Source organism: Emydura macquarii, unplaced genomic scaffold (assembly GCF_026122565.2).
Source record: "Emydura macquarii macquarii isolate MOO-44397 ecotype Brisbane River unplaced genomic scaffold, CSIRO-AGI_Emac_v2 contig_931, whole genome shotgun sequence".
Classification (NCBI taxonomy): domain Eukaryota; kingdom Metazoa; phylum Chordata; order Testudines; family Chelidae; genus Emydura; species Emydura macquarii.
In genome coordinates this window covers 95,408-117,759 of record NW_027131068.1, presented here as the reverse complement: position 1 = coordinate 117,759, position 22,352 = coordinate 95,408, and the positions used below count along the sequence as shown (strand labels likewise).

Genomic DNA, 22,352 nt, shown 5'->3' with positions numbered 1-22,352 from the left:
TCCCCTGGGGGGGATTTTGAACTGTGGGGGAGTCAGGCTGGTCAAACCACCCCAGCCCCCCCAGTCCCTCAAGCTCAGTCCCCCAAGCCCCTCATCCACCCCAAAAATAAAGATTTCATCCCCCCATCCAAATTATCTTCCCATCCCCCACACTGGGTGTATTTGCATCAACTAAGCATAGACATTGCCCCCCCCATGAGTCCCCCACTCAGAAAATGCAGCCGGCCCCCCAATGATTTCATCCCCGCAGATCACCCTCCCCTGCCCCCCCGATGGTTTCAGAGGCAGCTGAATTTCCTCTGCGACGCCTGTTTCGGCTCTTCCTGTGGGGGATGGGGGGGAAGAGAAGAGAGATTTGAAGGGGGGTCGTGAGAAATCGGGGTCCCCTAGCTGCTGAGCCATCAGGGGCTGCATCTCCCTCAAAGGATTCTGTGAGGAGGGCGTCCCCTCCCCCTCTACCCACCTGTGTTGGGGGGCACGCCCCGTCTCACAGCACCAGGGGCTGAGTGTCCCCCACGACGGAGGGGACCGACTCCAGGCTGCCTTTGTAGATCGGGGTGCGCTGGCCAGGCTCCTCCCTGAAACGGGGGCACAGCCTGGGTGAATGGTACCCCAAAACCAGCCCCCAGAACCCCAGCATCCCCCACTCCCTCTTCCCTTTGGGGAGAGCCCCATTAGCCCTCCCCCGTACCCCACGTATTCGGGGCTTGGGAGGGAGATAGCACCCCGCCCCCCCAATGGTCCTGTGACTGGGCTGGGGGTGGGGGAATGGAGGGAGAAGAAAACACCTCCCTGGATCAGACCCGGCGCCCCCCAGGGCAGCCCCACGCCCAGTCCCTGCCCAGGCCCGGATCAGACCCAGTGCCCCCCAGGGCAGCCCCGCACTCACCCAGCCGGTCTCTTGGCGGCGACGCGGCGGCGCAGCACGAAGATGCCCAGGCCTAGCACCAGCACCAGCAGCAGCAGGGCCGGCAGCCCCACGGCCAGCAGCAGCTGGGGCACTCCCAGCCCCAGCCCCAGCTCCGGCTCTGGGGGCAGAGAGAGGGTCAGCGCGGGGGCTGGGACAGAGCCGGCGGGGGGGGGGTCCGTGCTGAGGTTGGGGGGGGCCTCCCCCCGACTCACCCAGTTGGTAGCTGCTCCGCGCCCCCTCCACGGCCAGCCGCACGGCCAGGCTGCGCGTCAGCTCGGGCCGGCCGGGGAGCTGCGCCCGGCACACGTAGGTCCCGGCCTGCTCCCAGCTCACCCCGCGCAGGGACAGGGTGCTGGACGCCACCACCCAGTCGTCCCCCTGCAACGAGGGCCAGCCGCTTAGGGGGCAGGGACCCACAGAGACACCCCACACTGAGCCCCCTGCCCCACGGCGCCCCCTGCTGAGCCTCTGTCCTGCCCCCTGCCCCACAGCACCCCTGCTGAGCCCCCAATCCCCTGCCCCACAGCACCTCCTGCTGAGCCCCCAATCCGCTGCCCCACGGCGCCCCCTGCTGAGCCTCTGTCCTGCCCCCTGCCCCACAGCACCCCCTGCTGAGCCCCCAATCCCCTGCCCCACAGCACCCCCTGCTGAGCCCCCAATCCCCTGCCCCACGGCGCCCCCTGCTGAGCCCCCAATCCCCTGCCCCATGGCACCCCCTGCTGAGCCCACGTCCCACTCCCTGCCCCATGGTGCCCCACAACTGGGTCTAGCAAGTAACACCCCACATCCCTCCTTTTGGGGTACAATTCTCCCTCCCCCCATCCCATCCCAGCCCCCCCCCTTGCTTTGGGGTCCTGCCTAGCCCCTCACCTGGTGGGTCCACTCGTACTGGGGGGGCTGGGAGGCATCAGCCCCGCACTGCAGCTCCAGGTCCTCGCCCTCCATCACAGCCACCGAGTCGCCCACGGTCCCGCACCAGGTGTGGGCGCGGGTCACGAAGATGCTCCGTAGATCTGGGGGGGATGACAGATTGCTTCAGGCCCCATCTGCATGGCACCCCAAAATCATCTCACCCCACCCACCAGCTGCCACAGTTACCCCCCAAATGGTGGACGCACGTAGGGGTAAAATTGGGAGTTCCCTGGTACCCCCCTTCCAGCTGTTGATGGTATTGGGGCAGACATCCCCCCATCAAACTACCTGACCACCCCCCACATCCATCTCCTCCCACCCCGCACTGCGGGGGGGGGGGGGGAGGGGAGAGGGGGCAAAAAGGGGCAAATTTGGAGGGTCTTATGAACAAATGGCAGGGGGTAACCCCCAGGGCCGCCAGGCCCCTTAAACTGGCAGAGACAGACTCATTTGTGTAATGAGGGGTCAGTTCTCAGACACAATGGGTGGTTCTGGGGGGATGGGTCCCCCCAAACTGGCCCCAGATAAGGGCCCCCTGCAGCGCGGATCAGGATCCTGGCTGGCCAGGTGGGCACCACCCACATTCCACGTGCAGGTTGATCTCGGCGGAGGCAGTGGCGTTGCCCGTGGCGTTGGTGGCGAGGCAGCGGTAGGGCCCGGCATGCCAGGACTGCAGGGTCCCTATGGCCAGCAGGAGGCGCCCGTCCGGCCGGGTCACGTTCACGTCGTAGAACCAGCAGCGCAGCCGGTTGGGCCCATCCACAGAGACCCAGGTCTGGAGCCACTGCGGAGAGACGCCCCGGGGTCACCGTGAAAACCCCAGTCTGCCGCCCCTGGGGCAGGGACCCCCAATGAGCCCACCCTCTTTCTGTAGCATGGACCCTTCCCACCCCATGCTCCCTGCAGCATGGGGCCCCCTAATGTCCGGGGCGGGGTAGGTCCCTCCCAGATGGGGGCAGAGGGTGTGTGTGGGGGGGCCCTGACCTGACTGTATTTCTGGAAGACGAATTGACTCATGTCAGCTCCCTCCTCGCCCGTCAGACACTCCAGGGTCACATGGCTGCCCTCCAGGATCGGGCCCTCATCGTCAACCAGGCGGATGATGGGTATCTCTGGAACAGAATGAGAGGCAGGGGTATGAGCACCCCCTAGAGCGGACAGGCCCCATGCTCCATCCCACCCCCCAGCCAGCCAGCCCCCCCACCCTGAGGCTGGCGCCCCCTAGAGGGGTCAGGCCCCGTGTCCCATTCCTCAGCCCCACACCCTCGGGCCGGCACCCCTAGAAGGGACAGGCCCTCCAGTCCTGCAATCGCAGTGGGCCCTTCTGCCTCTATTGGGGCCCATTTGGCAGAACAGGCGCAATGGGGGGAGGGGAAGGGAAGGAGCCCCCCAACCCCCGTTCCCGGAAGGGAAGGGAGGTCACCGGAGGGGAGGGGGCGGCTTTGACCCACTCACCCCCATGGGCCCAGCGCAGTGCGAGGGCGGCGAGCAGGACCAGGGGGGCTGGCAGGGCGGGCGCCATGGCAGCTGGCAAGAGCCGTCGGGGCACTGGGCAGCGTCTGGCGTCCTGCTTCCGTGTTTCACAAGCGCAGGAAGGCCGGGGCCAGGGCCGGGGCAGGGCAGGGCAGGCCTGCCTCCGATCCACCTGTGGGCGGGGGGGACCGGGACAGGGCCCTATAGAACACAGACGCCAAGGCCCCTTCCGGATGCCCCCCCGCCATGCACGGGTGGGGGTGGAAAGTCAATAAAAAAACTGCCTGTAACTGACACCCAACAACTGCGCACAGTGTGATTGTGCAATTCCTGCACACCCGGGGGGGGGGGCAGAGGGCTATGGGTCGGGAGTGAGGGGCGCCAGCAGAGCTGGGGGAGGGGAGCCCAGGGCTGGGGGTAGGAGGCTATGGGTCGGGAGTGAGGGGCGCCCGCTGACCTCTCCCCGCCCCCCCCACGGGAATTTCTGGCCCAGGCCACGGGAAGCTGCTGTTACAAAACTCAACCCCCGTGGGGGAAAGGGAAACCGGGTCAGCTCCTGATGAGAACAGCCGGGGTGTGTGTGTGTGGGGGGGGGGGGGGTTATGAAAGCCACCCCTCCCCCATCCCGGGGGGGCGGGGCAGCCAAAAGGTCGGGGCTCGGCGGGCGGGGCCGCTGGTTGGACCGGTCTGGCTGGTTCCGGCGCAGCATCCCCTGCCCCGGGGAGAGCGTCGGGGGCGGGGAGATCAGCGGGGGCTGCGTGCACGGGGCCGGGGGACGATCGCAGAGACCCCGCTGTGGGGCTCAGCAGGGGGCGCCGGGCGGCGGAGCTAGAAGGGGGCGGGGCCGGGCCGGGGGGGCCCCTCCGGTGTCACGCCCCAGCCGCCTGGCGCCTTTCCGCAGCGGCGCCGGCCGGGCCCGGAGGAGCCGGGCAGCCCCCCAAGCGCAGCCGGGCGGGGGCGGGGCCGCAGGGGGCGCCACTGAGCGACCGACCCGGGCCCCGCCCCCGCCTCTCCCCTCTGGGGGCCGGCCCGGGGGCGGGGGCGGGGCCGGCCCGGGGGCGGGGACGGGGGCGGGGGCGGGGCCGGCCGGGAGGGGAGGCGGGGGGGGAGACACTGTCAATCGCGCCCCGCCGCAGCCCGCGCGCGTTGCAGTCCTTGGAACGCCAAAGGCCGGCCAGGCGCCCCCGGCCCGCTGATTGGCTGAGAGCTCTTCCCCTCGGAAGCGGTGTTGCAATGGGCGGTCCATGTGACTCCCCGGGCAGGGATGACGTCATGCCTCTGCCCCAGGCCCCCTGCCCTCCCCGCTGCCTTAAAGTGGCAGAGTAAGAAGGGGCGGGGTGGGGGGCGGAGAGAGGGTGAAATTTTGATAGAGGGACTTGAGTCTGGTGGGTCGTGAGGGAGGGTGGGGCTGGGAGCCAGGACTCCTGGGTTCTCTCCCCAGCGCTGGGATGGGAGTGGGACCTAGTGGTTGGAGCAGGGGGGGCAGGGAGCTAGGACTCCTGGGTTCTCTCCCCAGTGCTGGGTGGGGCCTAGTGGTTGGAGCAGGGGGGCAGGGAGCCAGGACTCCTGGGTTCTCTCCCCAGCGGGGGGAGGGGGTGGGGACTAGTGGTTGGAGCAGGGATGAATTAGCAGGATATTCTCTTAAACAGGCCCCGTGTCCCACCCTAGAGGCAGCTGAGTCTCTGCTCTGTACATTTCTCTGGGACTTTAACAGCAGGAAAGAGCTGCCGGGGTATTTGTCTGTGTTATGAAGACAGATGCCCGGACAGCTCAGCTCGGAAGCTTTTCTCCTGTCTCCTCCACTCCACGCCTCAGTGCCGGCCGTTTAAAACCAGCCCGAGGATTTGATCGTTTAAGGCTAATGGAGCAAATGGGAAATTAAAAGCCGATCCATCTCGCGGGCTGAAGTGTAACCATGCTGGGCCGGAGCCAGGCTCTCGATACGCTCCGGCAGAGACGTGCGCTGCGCTCCCTCGCCCCGGCCCAGCCACCCGCGGAGCATGCCGGGGAGCGGCAGGGAGGACAGGCAGCTGGTAGTGGAGTGGCAGCCAGACGTGCCAAGCAGCCCCCTTGAACGCCACCGCTAACCCGCCCAGACTTCCCCCACCCCCCCGACCTCGGGTAGAACCCAGGAGTCCTGGCTCCCAGACCCCCCCTTCTCCAACCCGTTAGACCTCCGCCCCTCCCAGAGGGCAGGTGTCCAGTCTGCATGTGTGTCCCTGCGCCCCCTGCTGGAGGGGCTGAGCCCTGCACTTTGAGTGTGTGTGTGTGTGTGTGTCCCTGCGCCCCCTGCTGGAGGGGCTGAGCCCTGCGCTTTGTGTGCGCACATGCACAGGGGAGATCAGAGCCCAGGTTTCACGCAGCAAAGAAACCGCCTCCCTGCTTCTGCTCCCTGCCTGATTGTGCACTGGCAGAAACAAAGCGTGAGGGCCGAGGCCAGCGCTGTATTTCCTCGCCACCTTGTGTGATCGTCGGCCCTGCAGATTTACCCTGGCTGGGAGCTGAAGTGTACGATGGAGGCGGAAGCTGGTTCAATGTTACAACACCCTCCAGTTCTGAACATTGATGGAAAAAGGCACCAGAGGGAGGAAAAGCCTTAATGTGCAGCAGTCAGGTTGCAAGTCACTGTTAATGTCACAGCCCACAGCTACCTTTTCCCTTGCGGCTCTTGATTTCTCTCCCCTCTTGTGTGGTTTCGTCTTCTGAAAAGCAAAATCAGCCTTTAACAGCCAGCCCATCTCGTCACTCCCCCCCACCCCGCATTATTGCCATAGTCAATATCAGCTGAAAAACCGCTCAAACAAGGACTTTTGCCTTCTAAAAACTCACCACAGCATAAAACCAGTTGTTAAGGTGAAGAGCACGTTCCTCCAGCTGCTTTAGCCCTTCCCCTTTTTACTGGTCTTTGGTAGACGCCTGGGGGGGGGAGGGATGACCAGTGTTTCCAAGGTACTAAGCAGGCTGAGGTTGCTGTACCAGCCCCCCTCTTTAACCCTGTTGAATGTTGGATGGTGTCAGGACCATTAATCGGGGTAGCTACTGCACAAAATAGGTGTGTCCTTAACCCTGGCCGGCTAAGCTAACTCGGGGGACATTAGCAGTGAGGACCTGGCAATGCAGGAGCGGCTCAAGCGGAGCCCACAGGGTTGGCTGGGGCCTCAGTTTCCCTTTATACTGAGAGTTGCGGCCCAGCGAGGGGAAAGGGTCACGTCTGCTCTCGGGGGTCGGGTGGGGTGCCATGAATGGGACGTTAGGGAACGGGCCGGACCTGGAGGCAGGCAACCCTGCAGCATAGCAGCATCCCGTGGAGATGTGGCCCAAGGAGGATTCCCCCGTCCCCCTCCCAGCAGGGAAGCTAAGCAGAACCCCCAGCTAGAGAACAAAGAGCTGAAGTGGGACAGGCAGGGATACAGGGGGATTTGGGGGACCGCCTCGATGGGCTACGCTGAGAATGCCACGCTCAGGGCACGCTGCACGAATAGGGCTGACAAGCCCAGAACTGGTGGCTTATTCTGTAACGAGGTTCGCCAAGCCAGTAACAAAAGGACCTCTGGAGCACCCCACTGGTCAGCAGCTCCCCTTTGGGCTTTCCCGTCCGTGGTGCCCCTCCAGGCAGCCCCGTAACATAGCGAGGGGTGACTGAAAATCCTATTCACCATCTGGAGCTTCACCAGTTCCAAGGGACCAAGCCCCCAGCCAATATGAGTCTCAGATCTTCCCCACCAATCATGCTGACACTGTTAGTCAGGAAAAACAAAAGGTTTAACGATACAAGGGAAAAGAACGAAGAGAGGCGCCAATGGCTAAAAGCGCGATATACACACAACCGTCTAGCAAGTCCTCCGGTCAGTTTCGCAGCAAGGGTGGGGAGGCGGCTGGTTTGTAAAAGTCTCTCTGGACTCAGTTGAAAGGGTTCAAGTCCCACGGGCCGTCCAGGCGCGGCGTCTGGCCTAGATTCGCTGTGTGTTTCCCAGCGCACCCCCCATGGTTATGTGGAAGATCTCTGCTTTACAGCTTATGCTTTCCTGGCTCAGAGTTTAAGCAGCCTAGCGATGAAAGAAGCAGGCCCAAAACGTCCCTTTCTGGCTGGCTGACAAGCCAAAACTGTCACAACAGGGCCTTCCCTTGAGGAAGGACAGGCCATGCAGGCAGCTTAAGGACCTTTGCTTTGAAGCTGATCTTCTATTTCCTGTGCATACCCCGGTAAAGTAGTTACACTCTAAGACACCAGCTGGTCCTTCATCCTAACAGAGGTAGCTAAGCTGAAGACGACGTAGACGAGATTAGTAGTTTCCTGCATCACCTGGCATCTTTGATCTTAAGGTTAACTGGATACACTCACATACATAATTAAGGCAATTAAGAGTGAAAGGGAATTAGCAGCTACAAGCTCAGCTGGGTACATTGTTTAACTTCTAACCAGATACAGGGAAGCCCAGACACACACACTTAGCAGCTGCTCTTCCATTCTCAGCCATGCCACGGGGCTGCGCTGGGGTTTCCGGGACGTTTTGGACAGGTCTTTGCTACGCAGCCAGAAGTGCATCATCCGGATCACAATTGTTAGAAATAACCAAACAGGTTATCCCAGGGGCGGACTGGGGAGAGGGATGCCTTGATTCACTGGTCATGCTACAGGGATACAAGGGAGGCAGGTTATTGACTGGACAATATGCCTAAAATTACAGGTGTGGCTTTTGGAGAGAGGCTAGGGTGGTGCAAAGGTTTAAACATCCCATAAACATAATTAAAAAAACAACGAATATGATTAATATTCCTACAACGTGAGTAATACGACCGAGGAGCGAATGAGAGTCTGTTAAGCCTGTTCGAAGGGCACAGGCTGCATCAGTCCGAGCACAGTCAGCAGGCAGTTCAGCGGCTAGTTGGAACGCATTGGTTCCTCGGAGGGCCTGGGCTTCCAAAACCTGCGTTCTGCATTGCTCAGTTCGGAGTTGTTTTAAAGCTGTGTCAGGTGGTCCCAACTGACCCAGGAGGGTTCTGGTACAGCCTTAGTCCAGTTCATTGGACTTTGTTAGCAGCTAAACCGAGACCTTACCACAAAACCCCCCTGGGGGCATCCCAGAGCCTCATTCCTGGGCCCTGCTTTCTGGACTCCCCCCCGGGGGACTGACCCTCCAGCCAGCCGCCCCAGCCACGCTTCCCCCACCCCTCGTCTTTGTCCGTTTTCCCAGCACCTGTCCTCTGTCCTCTCCAGCCCGTTGCAGGGGGAAGGGCTCCAGCCAGTGTCTGAACAGCCGTACCTGCCCGCTGGGGTCACCGCAAAGATCACAGACCTTCACCCAGCACCGAAACACCTGAATAATACGTAGGGGAAACTGAGGCACACAGAGTCTTCATTACAAACATGCCCACCTCGTCACAGCTCCAACTCCCAGGGACCGGCAACACCCACGAGGTGTCGACGGCTTGGGTTTGTGTCTCAAGCAAAAGCCACCCCCTGCAGGACGGCGCCCCCTAGTGCCACCCCTGACTGCTGGGGAGCCCCCTCCTGCAGCGCAGCACCCCCTAGCACCGCCCTGGGGCCAGCACCGCTCCCCTACCTGACTTTAGTTTCAGGGCATTCTCCAGGTACTCGTCCTCACTGATCTCCCGCCCGTCCAGCTCCAGCTGCAGCATGAAATCCCGCACAGCCCACACGAAGACCAGGAAGAACCTCATGAAATCAGCCGAATCCTTCCCTTCCTGCTGGCCGCCCCTGCCCACCGCCTTCACACATTCCATTGTGTAGCTGGAGCCAGCTAAGGAACCAGAGATGCAGCGCCCCCCATGGGGGGTCCCACCCCATCAGGGTCCCCCCCAAACCCACCTGCCCTAGGGGCTCAGAAGGGACGGGGTGAAGGGGAAGATATTCCATCACCATCCCAGCAGCAGGGATTGAACCCACAACCCCAGGGTCTAGGGCAGATGCCTACAGAACTGGAACTGAAGAAGCAACTCCGCAGCTGAGGGCAGTAGTGGGTTGTTACCCCCTTTACATGGGGCGGCTGCTAGAGGGGGCTATGGCGCACACACTGCGCTGTGGGTCACAATTTCGCTGGGGGTGAAGCGGACAGAGGGCCTCTTCCCGTGGAGATGGGCCCCCCTTCCGGTCCCCCTGCTGGCCGCTAGGCAAGGATACTGCAGCTGGTCCATGGCCTGCATGTCGATGGTCCCTCTGCTGTTATAGATCAGGGTGTGCTGAGCAGCACGGCCAGCGCGAAGATCCACGGGTCGTTCTTTGTGTCACCCTGGAACGACACCCACCGTCACCGTCCCGAGTACACCCCAGCCACAGAGCTCATAGCCCCTCGCAGGGCAAGGCGGGATCACCAGCCCCTTGGCACAGAAGAGGAAACTGAGGCATAGGGCACAGACTGGCCCAGCAGGCAGATGGAACAGCCCCCAGCTCTCTGGAGTCCCAGCCCAGGGCTCTCTCTGCCAGGTCCAGTGAATTTCTGTTCTTGGAGCTGGGAAAGTCGCTATTTGAGGTTGGTGTATTTCCCCCCACACACCCCAGGAAATCCCCAGCTCTCGGAGGCACATGAAGGGGAGGGGCTCCCATTGCTCGCCTGTTACTGAAGTAAGTTTCTGACCCGTGTGGCTGCGTTAAAGCTTTGGGAAGGTGACACCCCCTCCCTCACCCCCCCGCCCCAGGGGTGCAGCCGCAGCAGCCTGCAGAGCAGGGCAGGGGGTTCAGCTGCTCTCATGCATCTTTGGCCCCCCGGTGGCTGGCGATGCCGGCTCCTCCCTCCGCCTATGGCAGGGAGATGCCGACACGCGGCCAAGCCTGCGGGATCCTTCTCAACAAATCCATCGTATCTGCAGTGTCCGAGCCCTCGCCAGGCTGAATGTATTTCTCCTCGCTGATTCACATGTGCTGCCCCCTTCCCAACTCACCTTCTCCTTACCCAGCCCCTCGGTGTCCAGCAGCACCAGGGTGTGGCCGGCCCGACACCACATCCAGATGCCCTTGGTGAGAGACTGCACCGTGGAGCCCAGCGAGAACCCTGGGGGAGGGAGGGGTGGAGCTGGGACAGAGGCAGAGTGACAGAACCCAGGAGTCCTGGCTCCCAGCCCCCCAGCTCTAACCACTAGATCCCTGTGACCCATCCGTGCCCAGGGTTGCCACCTGATAATGCCAAGGTCAGGGCAGGCTGCAAAAGGAGAGCAGATTCTCCCAGCGCTGGTGGGTGACACTGAAGTCCGGCTTCTCAACCAGCCACGAACTGCTTCTGATTTCCCCACACTGGATATCAAGAAGCCAGTCCACAAATGCCCACAGCCCCTTTACTGCATTCCAGTTCCTGGCTCCCAGATCAGCACTAGATCCAGTAAAGAGACCAGTTATTTAAACTCTCTGCTCTTTACTAAAAAGGTTCCCTCTGACCCCAAAGGGTCAGCCACAGCACCAGAGCAATGTAAGTTTGGATCTTACCCAACATACCACGCTGGCAGCCAATCCTTTAGTAACTAAACTAAAGGTTTATTGTAAAAAGAAAGAAAGAAACCATGAGAGAAATGTTAAAGTGGCAAAGCAAATCAGATACATACACATGATTGGAAGTCCACGTACATCAGGTTTCTGGAAGAAATGTGGAGTTGCAGGCTTGTATAGTTCCCTCTGGTTCACATCCAGTACCTGGATGGGTCTAAGTCCTTCGGTTCAGTTGCAAGATGAATTGATCCAGAGGTAGGTGTGTGTCTGCAGCTGGACAGGAACATAGACAAAATGGATTCTGTGGTTTGATCTTATATACCCACTGTCCCAGGCCATGCGGCCTGTGGAAAGTCACAAGAACTAAAATGGAGTCCAGAGTCACATGGGCCAAACCTGGTAACTTTTCAGGTATGCCTGGGGTTTCTTCCTGGGCCCCTTGCATCTGTGAGTGTCTTAATGAGCCATTAAGCAGGCTATTGTCCTGCCCTCTCTCTGTCTGGGGTGTGTCCCAGCCAGCCCAAATTGACATACAGAAATATCAAATACATCCGTAACTTTCATTTTACATATAAAACATGAACATAAGTATTATTATCTTACTCAGCACGATATATCCCTTCTAACAGTACCTGACACGATAGATCTCACACGCATTATCATGATTCTGATATACTGATGTCACACAATATACTAAATGCCCCCCCACTCAAGCCAGCACACGTGACAATCCCCCTCTCCCAGAGCCAGGGATAGAACCCAGGAGTTCTGACTCTCAGCCCTCCCCCTGCTCTAACCACTAGATCCTCCTCTCCTCCCAGTGCCAGGGTCCATGGAAAGAACCCAGGAGTCCTGGTGCCTCAGAGCAGCGTCCATGTCTCTTTCACTCATTCACTTGCCGGCTAGTTTGTTCATGAGGTAGGACTTGCCGGTGCGGTACAGCCCGGCGATGGCCACCACCACCACGGGCTGGGGGATCTCTGCCAGCACCTGCAGCGCCTCCTGCTGCACCCACAGCTCCCCGGCCGGGCTGTTCTCGATCAGGCAGACGGGGGCCGGCGTGGGGATCTCCATCACAGAGCAGGGAGGGTCAGCGTGGGCAGGGGAGGTGGGGGGACACACAGGGTGAGCAACGCAATGGAGCAATGGCTGATTGACCCCCGCTGGGGCCGCGGGGCAGGAAGTGGAGGCCAATGGAAAGCAGCACCTCCTGGTGCCAGCCTTTAACCCTGAGTGGTCTGCCACGGCTGCATCGCCCCCATCAAGACCCTCTGGGTTTGTGCAGGTCCGTCAGCCTTCCTGCAGGGCCCCCCGGGCCGCTCTGCTCCAGCCAGCCAGGCTGTGATTTCTGACGCCGAGTGGCAGCCAGAGGTTGGAGGCGGGAGGCCTGGCACAGAGGCTCATTTTTAGGTTGCCCCCCTGCATTGTCGGCCGCAGAGCCACGCGGTGGTCAAGGCTCCCGCTCAGTTCGATGGCCGTGGAACGGTGCGTCACCTCCCTGCTGGCATTCAGGGGTGTCCTAGGCCACGATGGGCAGACCCTGACGGAGCTGGGGGGGGGGGGATGGGAAAAGGGGGTAAATTGGGGGACCCACCGGGACCCTGGCAGCTGATCGGATCGGCGCGCTCTACACGTTGTGGGTGGGGGCTTTAAACTGAGCGAGATGGCGCCACGGGCAACGTAAGAAAAGTTCGCGGGACTGCTAAAAGGGCTATACAGGTGTGATACCCCTGCCTTAGCACACCCGGCACACCCCGTGTGCACGACAATGCTCCCAGCGGATGATGGTGGTGGGGGAAATGGAGCGTGGGGCTGGGGGACACTGGTATGGAGCTGGGAAACATCAGTACTGGATTGGCGCAGTGAATCCAGCCTTCCCGCGCTGATTGAGGAGGGGTCACCTACTGGCAGCCAGTAGCCAAGGCAGGTATATCGGATGTTCTCTTCCAGAGCCGGAGAGAACCAGGAATCCTGGCTCCCAGCCAGTACTCCAGTGCCAGACCCTTGCATCAGCTCCCCCTAGAGCATGTAACGGCCCATTGCACCCCCAGTGCATGCACCAGCCCCCCCAGTGTACCGGCCCATTGCACCCCCAGTGCATGCACCAGCTCCCCCTAGTGTACGGACCGGCTCATTGCAGCCGCTGAGCATTGCAGCAGAACCCACATTTGGACCATACCAAGTATCGCCCTACCTGGGCCGGCGGGAGATAATGAATACAGAGCACTATTGCCCTCCCCACAGCAAAGCTACAAATGGTATACTCCTCTACGCATGCGCAGAACCCTCCATCGGGACAAAATCCTGCTCCAGCCCCTCCATTCGGCGCATGCGCATCGACTCAGGCGTGGCTTCGCATGCGCAAAGTCAGAGTTCGACTGCCTTCACCATGCGCGTGCGCACGGCCTAACGAGCCAGGCGGCTCTGCCCAGGGCGCACGCGCAAAAACCTACGTCAGAGGCGCTGCCGGGGCTCCGCCCCCCGCCTCGCTCCCAATGCGCCTGCGCAGCTCGGATCCTGCCGCGGCGGCCAGACAGGACCGAGTGAGGCCCGGAGGAGCCGGTGAGTGAGCGGCGGCGCGGTGCATGGCGGGATAGGGCGGGCCTCCAGTCCGGCCCCTCCTTCCTTAGCATAAGGCTCCGGTGCATTGTGGGATAGCCCCTCCCCCTGGTCCTTATAGCTCCAGGCCCGGTGCATTGTGGGCTCAGACCCCCCCTCCTCCTGGTCCTTATAGCCCCAATCCTGGTGCATTGTGGGATGGCCCATTCTCCTGGTCTTTATAGTCCCAGCCCCGATGCATTGTGGGATGGCCCCTCCCCCTGGTCCTTATAGCCCCAATCCCGGTGCATTGTGGGATGGCCCCTCCCCCTGGTCCTTATAGCCCCAATCCCGGTGCATTGTGGGATGGTCCCTTCCCCTGGTCCTTATAGCCCCAGCCCCGGTGCATAGTGGGAGGAGACCCTCCTCCCCTCAATCCATATAGTTCTAGTGTAGAGTAGGGTTGGATCCTCACTTTTCTCCTGACCCATACAGTCCCAGTGCATTGTGGGATTGTGGCGCCGTAGGGGGTCAGCTCCCCTGTGGCAGAGCAGGGACCCCACGAGCAAGGCTGTCGCCCTAGCCAGGCCGCTCGCTGCGGGATGATGTCTGAAACACACAAGCACGCGGATGTGGTGGGGAGCGAGGACGTCATCTTTGAAGAAGAGGATGGGACCTCGACTGGTGAGGGCAGGGCAGCTGCTGCTGGGGTGGCTTAGTGCGGCGGGACATTGGGTGACTGGATTCCCCCTCCCTGGGTCTGTCTTAACACCAGACCCAGTGCGTTATGGAATTGGAATTCCCCCTCCCCTGGGCCCTGAGCTGCTGGGAGGTGGTGTCACACAGGAAACATGCCTGGTGTGCTGTGGGTGGACTAGATTTCATGCTAAAAGGATCAGCCCTGCCCATTACTGGGCTGGGAAACCTGCCAGTTAAACTCAGGGTGATACCAGGAAGGGAGGCTTCAGTCCTTTGGTTTTGGTCCTAAATTGTTGTGCTGTTTGGTGGTTAAATACCTCCATGCCCAATACCAGAGGTGGCTGCATCTCAGCACAGTGTATTTTAATAGGTGTTTGTCTCCACCCCTTTCCACCTGTCTCTCTTTTGATTGGTTCCAATGATGGAGGGGGTGGAGCCCAGGCCTGCCTTTATATAAGGGCTGCCAGGGCTGTGGGGCAAACACCTATCGCTCAGGGACTGAGGGGCACCAGCAGAGTTGGGGGGAAACCCAGGGCTGGGCTAGCAAGAAGCTGTGGGTCAGGGTTGAGGGGCCCTCATTAGGTTGGGTTGGGGTGGGTGGGAGGAAGCAGCTTCTTACCTGCTGTGGACGTTGCAGGCGTCTCTACGATGCAGGAAGAGGACGATGAATCTGAAGCGACCTCGGTGTCATCTGGAGAGAGCCGGCCATCCACGCCCTCTGCCAATGGGTACCCAGGTACGTGGGTGGCTCTGCCTAGGGCCAGCCATTTTACACAGTAGAGCTGGGAGTCTGGACTCCTGGGTTCTATCCCTGGCTCTGAGAAGGGAATGGGGTCTACGGGGTTAGAGTGGGAGAGGCTGGGACCCAGGACTCCTGGGTTCTGTTCCTGGCTCTGGGAGGGGAGTGGGGTCTGATGGTTGGAGCGGGGCGAGGCTGGGACCCAGGACTCCTGGGTTCTCCTCTGACATAGATTCAGCCAAATTCCTAGCAGGGTCAGTGCGCATGTCTCTACTAGCAAGACCCCTCTGCAGCAGACCGGTTGAGGCCTGGATGGACCATACGGCTCAGCCCCTTCTCTAGGATTTGGGGGGGGGTGCTTTGGTGCAGGAGGGGCTTTTCTGGGGCTGCCCGGAGGCCTCTCCCAGCAGGTTGCAGCCCCTGTGGGTCAGGGCCAGTTTGCTGACCTTCCCCCACCCCCCGTCTCCCTTTCTAGGTCCCAGGAGCAAGGAGCTGAGGTCGGCAGCACCGGAGCCCCAGCAGGAGGTGGTGCCAGAGGAGGAAGAGGCTGGGCAGGGTCGCTTGGGTTCCCCGCAGGCCCCCAGCCCCGAGTGGCATGAATGCCCTGAGTGCGGGCGTGGCTTCGGCACCTCACGGGCCCTGAAGGTCCATCGCAGCTACCACGTGGGCCGGAAGCGGCCACACAGCTCCTCCAAGCCGACCCCACCCCGGCCGGCTCCGCCCGCCGCCGGGGACCTGGAGGGCCGCGATGCCCGCCCTGTGCCCCCCTCGCCCCGAGCCGGAGCCTTCCACTACATTTGCGCCGAGTGCGGTCTGGGCTTCGCCTCGCCCGCCTCCCTGGAGGCTCACCGTTGTGAACATGGTTGGCGCCGCAGCCCCCCGGCCCCGCCCCGCAACAAGGGGCCCCCTGCCCCACCCCGTGAGGCCAATGGTGCCCGGGATGCCGAGGGGGCGGATGGACCTTACCATTGCACCGAGTGCCCAGGCGAGTTCGGCCTGGTGGCGGATCTGCATGAGCACTACATGCTGCACGCCCGGGGGGAGCTGTAGCCCCTTCCTTGCTGTGGGGCTGGAAGGGGGTGGGGAGGGGGATGGATGGTGGCAGTGGTGTGATCTGTAGGTGGGATGGGGAGTGGCAGTGGGTGGGATCCGTGGGGTGGCTCGTGGCTGGCTGGGATCTGTGGGGAAAAGGAGGGGTGGTGTTAGCAGGGAGAGCCAGGGCGGTGAGTGGGGTGGGTGCGGTGGGATCCATGGGAAGGGAAGAGAGGCCGGTGGGTGCTGGCTGGCTGATGGTGGTGGAGGTGCTGCTGGCTGCGGTGGGATCTAGGGCCCCGACTCTTGGGGACAGAAGGAAGGGGCCCCTGCCTCTGTTCTAGTTGATTTGTAATTTCATTCAAGTGAACTGGGCCAGCGCCCAGCCCAGCCCAGCCGCACCTTGCAGCCCAAACCCCTTTGTGCCTCCCCCAGAGGGGGGGTCAGCCCAGCCACTGGCAGGGGAGCCCCGTTGGCCCCTCTAGCTCTCAGCTTTGCTGCTGCCGCAGGGGCTGAGACCCGGCAACGTCGCCTCATGCTCTCGGGGCTGCAGGATTGCGGAGCTGGAGAGGCCCAGCCCCTGTCCCCCACTGCTGCCCCCGGGGGAGAAATCCCTGCCAGCCATTTCCCACCCCTCCTCCCACAGAGACCAGGCTGGCACCCCTTACACTAGCCCTGTGCGTGTTTGGAACCCAGCATCCCCGAGGGCCAGGTGGGATGGATCCTGCCCACGCTCCTTGTGTGTTCTGCCTGCGAGAGAGCGGCTGGTGAGGGGACGAGCCATCAGCATAACGATGAATACAAAGGAGCTCATTGAAATAGTGGGGGGGGGACCTTGTTTAATAATAAAAGTGATTCCGTAGCTCTGCCGTACTCTGTCCCCACCGCGGTGTCTCTGTCTGTCTGTCTCTGTGTGTCCCCCACGCTGGGGGTGGCTGGGGACTGGTATCAGTGGCAGGAGGGGGGTGGGAGCTTAGGACAGCTGATCCTTCAACAGCGGAAGAAAGTTGAGGGCAGGGGTCTCTGTCCTGGGCCGGGGCAAAGCTGGGGGCGGAGGGGGACTGTCTCCCAGGCTGTGCCTGTGCCCTGGTTGGTGGACGGCTGATGTCACCGTGTAACTGTGCGATGGCCGCAGGCATGCTGCACCTGGCCCTCCCTCTGCCCACCTGGTCATTGGGGGGAGTGATGTCATAGTGCAGGCCCCCTCTGTGATGGTGATGTCATGCCTGTAACATCGGCAGCATTGCATAGGGGGCCTTTCCCATGCGTGGGGGGTTGTGGGGCTGAGCTGTGATAGCAGGGCCAGGAGCCCTTCCCCCATGCTTGGCCTGGTGTCTGGGCCTGGCGGGGTGAGGTGGCGGCCTGTGATGTCAGAGCTGGGCCTGTTAACAGAGAAGCCTGGCCATCTTTGGCTCCCTGAGAACTTCATGTCCCATCATGCATCTGGCTGGGCATTGTGTGAGAACTTCAACTCCCAGCATGCACCTGCCTGGGCTGTATGCTGTAGAATGACAATTACATTTCCAGGCATGCACCTGGCGAGGGGGTGGGAAAGCTTGTCTTGGGCAGGTGCCTGGAAGGCTGTGCGTGTGGTGGAGTCAGGGCAGCCCCTGGGGGAGGGGGAAGAGGGGGGCAAACACCTGCAGCAGGGGCTCTGAAGCACCAGCCCTAGGTGCAAGATAGGGGCAGAGAATGGGGCATGGGGCCTTTCCACCCTAGGAGGCCCCCCACTCCCATTTGGCCCAAGGGTGGGGCTGTGTATGTCACCTCTCTCTCCCCAAGACTCCAGCTGTGCCCCCTTCTTCGCCACCTCCTCCCTTCTGAATCAGCCCCCAGCCCTGGATCTGCGCTGGGAGATGGTGGTTGGGGGCAGCTGGATGGGACCATGGGGCAAGATGTGGGGCTGAACGTCCAGTCAGTGGCTGGGCCACTTGCTGGTTGCCCTGCTCCAGTGTCACTGACTGGGTGTCCCATGGCCAAGGTGCCCCCCATGGCTGAAACCTGCCCCTTGGGGCTGCCCCACACGACCTGGATCCCCAAGGGGAGGAGGGACTGAGCAGGGGATGTGGGGCTGGGGCCTACAGGAAACCCTGACCCCATATAACGCTTCAGAGTCTAGGCTCCTTTACTCTATGGGGCTCAGTGCAAGGGCAGGGCCTGGGCAGCAGCAACAGGAGCGGAGTAGAATAACAAAGCCATGAAACCCTCCCTCGTAGTTATGGAAGCTGCAGCCCAGGGCCTGTCCCTGGAGAGTCTGGGTCTGAGAGAGCTGTGGGACCCCAGCGAGATGCAGAGCTGTGGGTCAGGATTATGGGGCACCCACAGAGCAAGGAGACCGCTGGACAGTCACTCAGAACCCCCTACCTGTGCCCCTTCCAAACCATCAGGGGGAGTCCACAGGGCATGGGACATTTAGATTGGCTGCAGCTGAGATGGGCAGGCTGGGGGAAGTTTGGGACAGGAAGTGAAGCTGTGTCCTGTCTCCCCCCCCCAACCCCCTCCCTCAGCAGCTGGGTGCATCATCCTGACAAGGCTCAGCTGAGCAGGGTCCTGGTGCCACAGTCCCTGCCATGGGGCAGAACCCACAGCTGGGAACTAGGGGCCTTGAGTCCCCACTGCATCCCAGCACCCTGGCCTGGGGCTGGCACTTCCGAGAGAGGAAGAGGAAAGGCCCCATGTCCCATTCCCCTTCCCATGATTTTAAGTCAGGCTTGGTGGTTGCCTTGTGTCCCCCGCAGTGGAAGGCTGAGCCACCTTGGGCTGGGTGTCAGGCCGTTTCCTGGGCTGATCTTTGGGAGCGAAGTAAGAGATGCTGGCGGCTGCCGGGCCCATCAGTCCCTGCCACAATCCAGCCATGGCGGCATCTAGCTTTCCCCTCCCCACCCAACGAACGCTGCTTTCCAAATCCCCCCGCCCCTGGGGCTCTGGGCTTCCAGCCTTCCCCCTGCCCTGCAGCCAGACCCGACTGGCTCTGGGCTGCCCCGCTCCATTACCAACCTGGCGCAGGAGACTGACGGACGCTGCCCAGCGTGGAGCTTCAACCTCTTTATTGTTTCCATGTGAAAAATAGGACCTTCTCTTCACGGCGGCGCTCTGGCACGGTCCCACAGCGAAGAAGGGGAGCCCGGCTCGCCTCACCACCCCACCCCCTAGCTCCCCCTTCGGCTCCAGACTGCCCTCAATAGCTCCCCTCCCATGGCTGCCCAGCTCCACCTGCTTTAACCGCTCCGCTGCGAAACACGCAGTGAAGATGGATGCCACCTCTGAGAGTGGGCAAGTGCCCCCGGCACCGGGTCAGTGACCCCTGCAACGCTGGACAGTTATGCTGGTACAACCAGGCTTACGCTGGTTGGCTCAGTGCCCATCCTGTAGGGGCACAGACTGGTGTAAGCCCCTCCATGCCAGGGGTTGCATTGCTACAACTACAGAGAGAGAAAATTCACCTCCTGGCTGATACAGCTTTACTAGGACAAGATCTGGGTCCAGGCTATGCTCAGGGGAAGTCAGAGATCCAGGAGCGAGGACGCGCCCTAGATAGCAGAGATCGACCCCAGCCGCAGGGCAACCAGCCAGGGATTGGACACGCGGGCTCAGGAAAGGTCAGCCCCCCCCCCCCCCAAAGAGGACATGTTTGGGCTAGATCCGCTCCTAGGATCCCAGCAGGGGTGCTGCAGAACACTTGGTGCTCAGCCTCAGGGGACGTGTGCAGGCGTTTATGGGAGGGAGCGGGAAGGGGGGACAGGCCAGTTCCGGGGACCTCGGCAGCAGTGGGAGGGTGTGGGCCAAGCTCAGCCCCAGACGGTTCTTGGCTGATGGGCAAGGTGGGCTCGACCTCCCAGGTGAGCGGAAGGGGACTCCCACCACAGCAGAGTGCTTGGGGCCCGCAGTACAGAGCAAAGCCGGGGGCGTGGAGAGAGATGCTGTGGGGTGCCTGTGTCACACACTGACACAGAGTATGGTGTGTGTGTGTGAAGAGGAGGGTCGTTTCCGATCTACATGCCTGATCTCTGCAACCCCCCCTCCATTCCCTCCACACAAGCCAGTCCCCTGCTCTGGAGCCGGCGCTCCCTAGAGGAGAAAGGTCTTGTATCTCATCCCCTGAGCCAGCCAGTGCCCTGCCCTGGGGCTGGATTGGGGCCTGTGCCCCCTAGAGGGGAAAGGCCCACTGTCCCATTCCCCACCCTCCTGAGCCAGCCAGTCCCCACCCTGGGGCTGGTGCCTGCTAGAGGGAAAAGACCCCGTGTCCTGCTCCATCCAATCATCTCAGTCCCATCAATGTCCTTCCAGTCCTATTCTGGCTCAACTTCCTGCCAGGCGGCATCTGCCACCCTGCCAATCAAAGGGGGCTCAGCGGCAGAAGAGGGGGGCATTCTGCTGCAGTCCAAGAACTCCCCACCAGGGCCAGAGGGGGCGCTAGAGCTCCTAGGGCAGCGCTAGAGCCCCCAGAGTCCACGGGGCAGCGCTAGAGCTCACCGCGGGCATGCCGGATGTAGTGTTCATGCAGGCCAGCCTCCTGGGCGAAGCTCTCGCCGCACTCGGTGCAGGAATAGGGGCGGGACGGCAGCAGCTCCAGAGGGCGCTGGTGGGAGGCCTGGTGGCGGCGCAGGTTGGAGAGCTGGCGGAAGCTCTTGCCGCAGTCGGGGCACTGGTGGGGCAGACTGCGGCCGGCGGCGTGGCCCAGCCGGTGGCGCTGGTAGTTGACCCGCTGCCCGAAGCGGCGGCCGCAGTCGGGACACTCATAGGCGGGGCACAGGCAGTCGAGGCAGTCGGGGGGCGGGGCGGGGTTGTGCCCGCGCTGGTGGCAGATGAGGGCGCGGGAGTTCTCGAAGGGTTTGCTGCAGATGAAGCAGACGAAGAGGGCGTCGCGCAGGTTTTCCTGCACAAAGTCCTCGGGGTGCTCCCGCTTCATGTGCCGCTCCTTGAACTTCTCATCCGGGAACGTGATCAGGCAGTGGAAGCACTGGTTGGAACCCAGGCGATCTAGGAGGAAGGGGGGGAGAGCTCAAGGCTCCAGCCTGGGCTGATTTCCCCCTCCCCACAACTCCCTGCCAAGCCTGGGCTCCCCACACCACCTGCCTCCCCTACTGCCAAGATCCCTAACTCCTTCCGAGCTGCATACCGTGATGTCGGGGAGGGGGATCTCCTTTCCATGGGAAATGCCAGGAGTCCCGACACTGGGGAGTTTGGAAGCCAGTGTCCAGCACCCCCAGGGAAGGGCCAGTAGCCCTGGCGCTGCATTTTAAGCCCTAGAGAACAGACACAGGGAATGGCCGTGACAAGCCCCAGTACTTACAGACAGGGCTGTTACTGGAAGAGGCCTTGATCTTCCCCTCGGGGCTGGGCCGGGCAGGTTCGTCCTCCACACAGATGGGCTCCAGGTCAGAGCTGGGGCGCCGTGTCCGGGCCGGGGAAGCCTCCTGCTTGGCAGGGAGTCCGGGCTGCGTTGGGGTCTCCCGTGGAAGCGGTTCAGCCAGGGACTGCTTCTCTGCTGTGACTTCAGACATTTTTGTCTGCGAGGGGAGAGGAGATGTGTGTCAGAGCACACCCTCTCCCCCAATCACACCCATGGGCCCATCTAGCCTGACATCCTGCCCCCTCCCTGGTACCCCAGATCACATCCACCCCAGAATCTCGCCCCCTCCCTGCCAACCCGCATCAGCCCCATGGGCCTTTCCTGCACTCCAGGTTTCTTTTGTGGCCCCCCTTCCCCCGCCATGAAGTAATCTCAGTTTCCAAGAGGACCCCTCACTCCATCCGCCCCACGCACTTCCTGCCCCCCCGGAGCCACCTCTTGTCCGACGCTCTGTGCAGCCCCCAGCTGTCCCGTCCCCCCAGCAGGCACCTCCACAAACCATCCTCCCATGTATGCAAAACCCGCCACACACGAAGCCACCGCTGCCTGGAGACCCTCCCCTCGCCCGGCCCCTCGCGGAGCTCCCCCCACTTCTCTTCCACCCACGGATCCCTTCTCCCGCCCCGCACATGGAGCCCCCCCGACTCCCCTCAGCTGTTCCCATGGACCCGCCCTGCCCCCCATGGGCTCCTCTGCATCGAGGCCCTTCCCCCCACAGAGAGCCCCCAACCTCCCCACACACAGAGCGACCTCTCCCCACCCCCACACGCAGCCGCCCCTCCCCCATCCGCGCCTCACCTCTCTCTAGCTCCCCCCGGCCCTACCCCCTCCCCCGCCACTCACCAGCGGCGCCTTCCTGTTTCCGGTGCCCACGCACCCAGGACCCCTTCCCGTTTCCGGCGGAGCCGCCCTCGCTCGCGCCTGATCTAAGCTGCTGGCCCCCGGGACCGCTCCCTGCCCAGCCCCTCTCGCCCCCGGCTGGGTCATTTCAATCAGGCATTTACCTCGGCCACCACAGAGACGGCTAGACGCGGGGTCCTTCTCTCGCCAGCGTCGCGCTCCTGCGGCAGGCGCACGCGCTCTGGGCTGCGCGAATACGGGGTGTGGCTCGCCCGCGGCTTGGGGCCCACGGCACGCATGCGCAGAAGCTCCGCTCAACGCGTCCACGATGCTGCGCGGGGTGGTCTACGCATGCGTAATATGGGAGGGGGCGCGCGCTAGGAGTCCTGCGCTTGCGTAGTCCCCAGGACGCTTCGTG

At 62.2% G+C, this 22,352-nt stretch overlaps 3 protein-coding genes, 1 long non-coding RNA gene and 1 pseudogene across 6 annotated transcripts; 1 reads left to right on the top strand and 4 right to left on the bottom strand.

Annotated features, from left to right (window-relative positions):
• Positions 1 to 204: 204 nt before the first annotated feature.
• Positions 205 to 3,834, bottom strand: LOC137149968 (cell surface glycoprotein MUC18-like). Its single transcript, XM_067543621.1, has 8 exons — positions 3,278 to 3,834; positions 2,807 to 2,934; positions 2,405 to 2,606; positions 1,781 to 1,923; positions 1,123 to 1,288; positions 890 to 1,028; positions 464 to 578; positions 205 to 323 (listed from the first exon to the last, which is right to left on the bottom strand). The coding sequence occupies exons 1-7, from the start codon at positions 3,342 to 3,344 to the stop codon at positions 488 to 490; spliced, it is 936 nt and encodes a 311-aa protein (XP_067399722.1). The 5' UTR covers positions 3,345 to 3,834; the 3' UTR covers positions 205 to 323; positions 464 to 487.
• A 3,680-nt stretch (positions 3,835 to 7,514) lies between these two features.
• On the bottom strand, positions 7,515 to 11,807 carry LOC137149977 (guanylate-binding protein 1-like; annotated as a pseudogene).
• A 350-nt stretch (positions 11,808 to 12,157) lies between these two features.
• On the bottom strand, positions 12,158 to 13,325 carry LOC137149964 (uncharacterized). The gene is made up of 2 exons (XR_010918861.1): positions 13,187 to 13,325; positions 12,158 to 12,282 (listed from the first exon to the last, which is right to left on the bottom strand). It is a non-coding gene; the product is annotated as an uncharacterized lncRNA (long non-coding RNA).
• LOC137149962 (zinc finger protein 428-like) lies at positions 12,904 to 17,256 on the top strand. 2 transcript variants are annotated; one of them, XM_067543612.1, is made up of 4 exons: positions 12,904 to 13,295; positions 13,767 to 13,955; positions 14,608 to 14,706; positions 15,185 to 17,256. In XM_067543612.1, exons 2-4 carry the CDS (start codon positions 13,874 to 13,876, stop codon positions 15,757 to 15,759), a joined length of 756 nt encoding a protein of 251 aa, XP_067399713.1. In that variant the 5' UTR covers positions 12,904 to 13,295; positions 13,767 to 13,873; the 3' UTR covers positions 15,760 to 17,256. The 2 variants fall into 2 exon arrangements, with proteins under 2 accessions (XP_067399713.1, XP_067399712.1); XM_067543611.1 differs by lacking the exon at positions 12,904 to 13,295 and having other exon boundaries at positions 13,457 to 13,955.
• Positions 17,257 to 17,697: 441 nt separating this feature from the next.
• ZNF576 (zinc finger protein 576) lies at positions 17,698 to 22,249 on the bottom strand. 2 transcript variants are annotated; one of them, XM_067543608.1, is made up of 3 exons: positions 22,099 to 22,249; positions 21,035 to 21,251; positions 17,698 to 20,721 (listed from the first exon to the last, which is right to left on the bottom strand). In XM_067543608.1, exons 1-3 carry the CDS (start codon positions 22,231 to 22,233, stop codon positions 20,204 to 20,206), a joined length of 870 nt encoding a protein of 289 aa, XP_067399709.1. In that variant the 5' UTR covers positions 22,234 to 22,249; the 3' UTR covers positions 17,698 to 20,203. The 2 variants fall into 2 exon arrangements, with proteins under 2 accessions (XP_067399709.1, XP_067399710.1); XM_067543609.1 differs by lacking the exon at positions 22,099 to 22,249 and adding an exon at positions 21,893 to 21,931.
• Between the last annotated feature and the right edge of the window lie 103 nt (positions 22,250 to 22,352).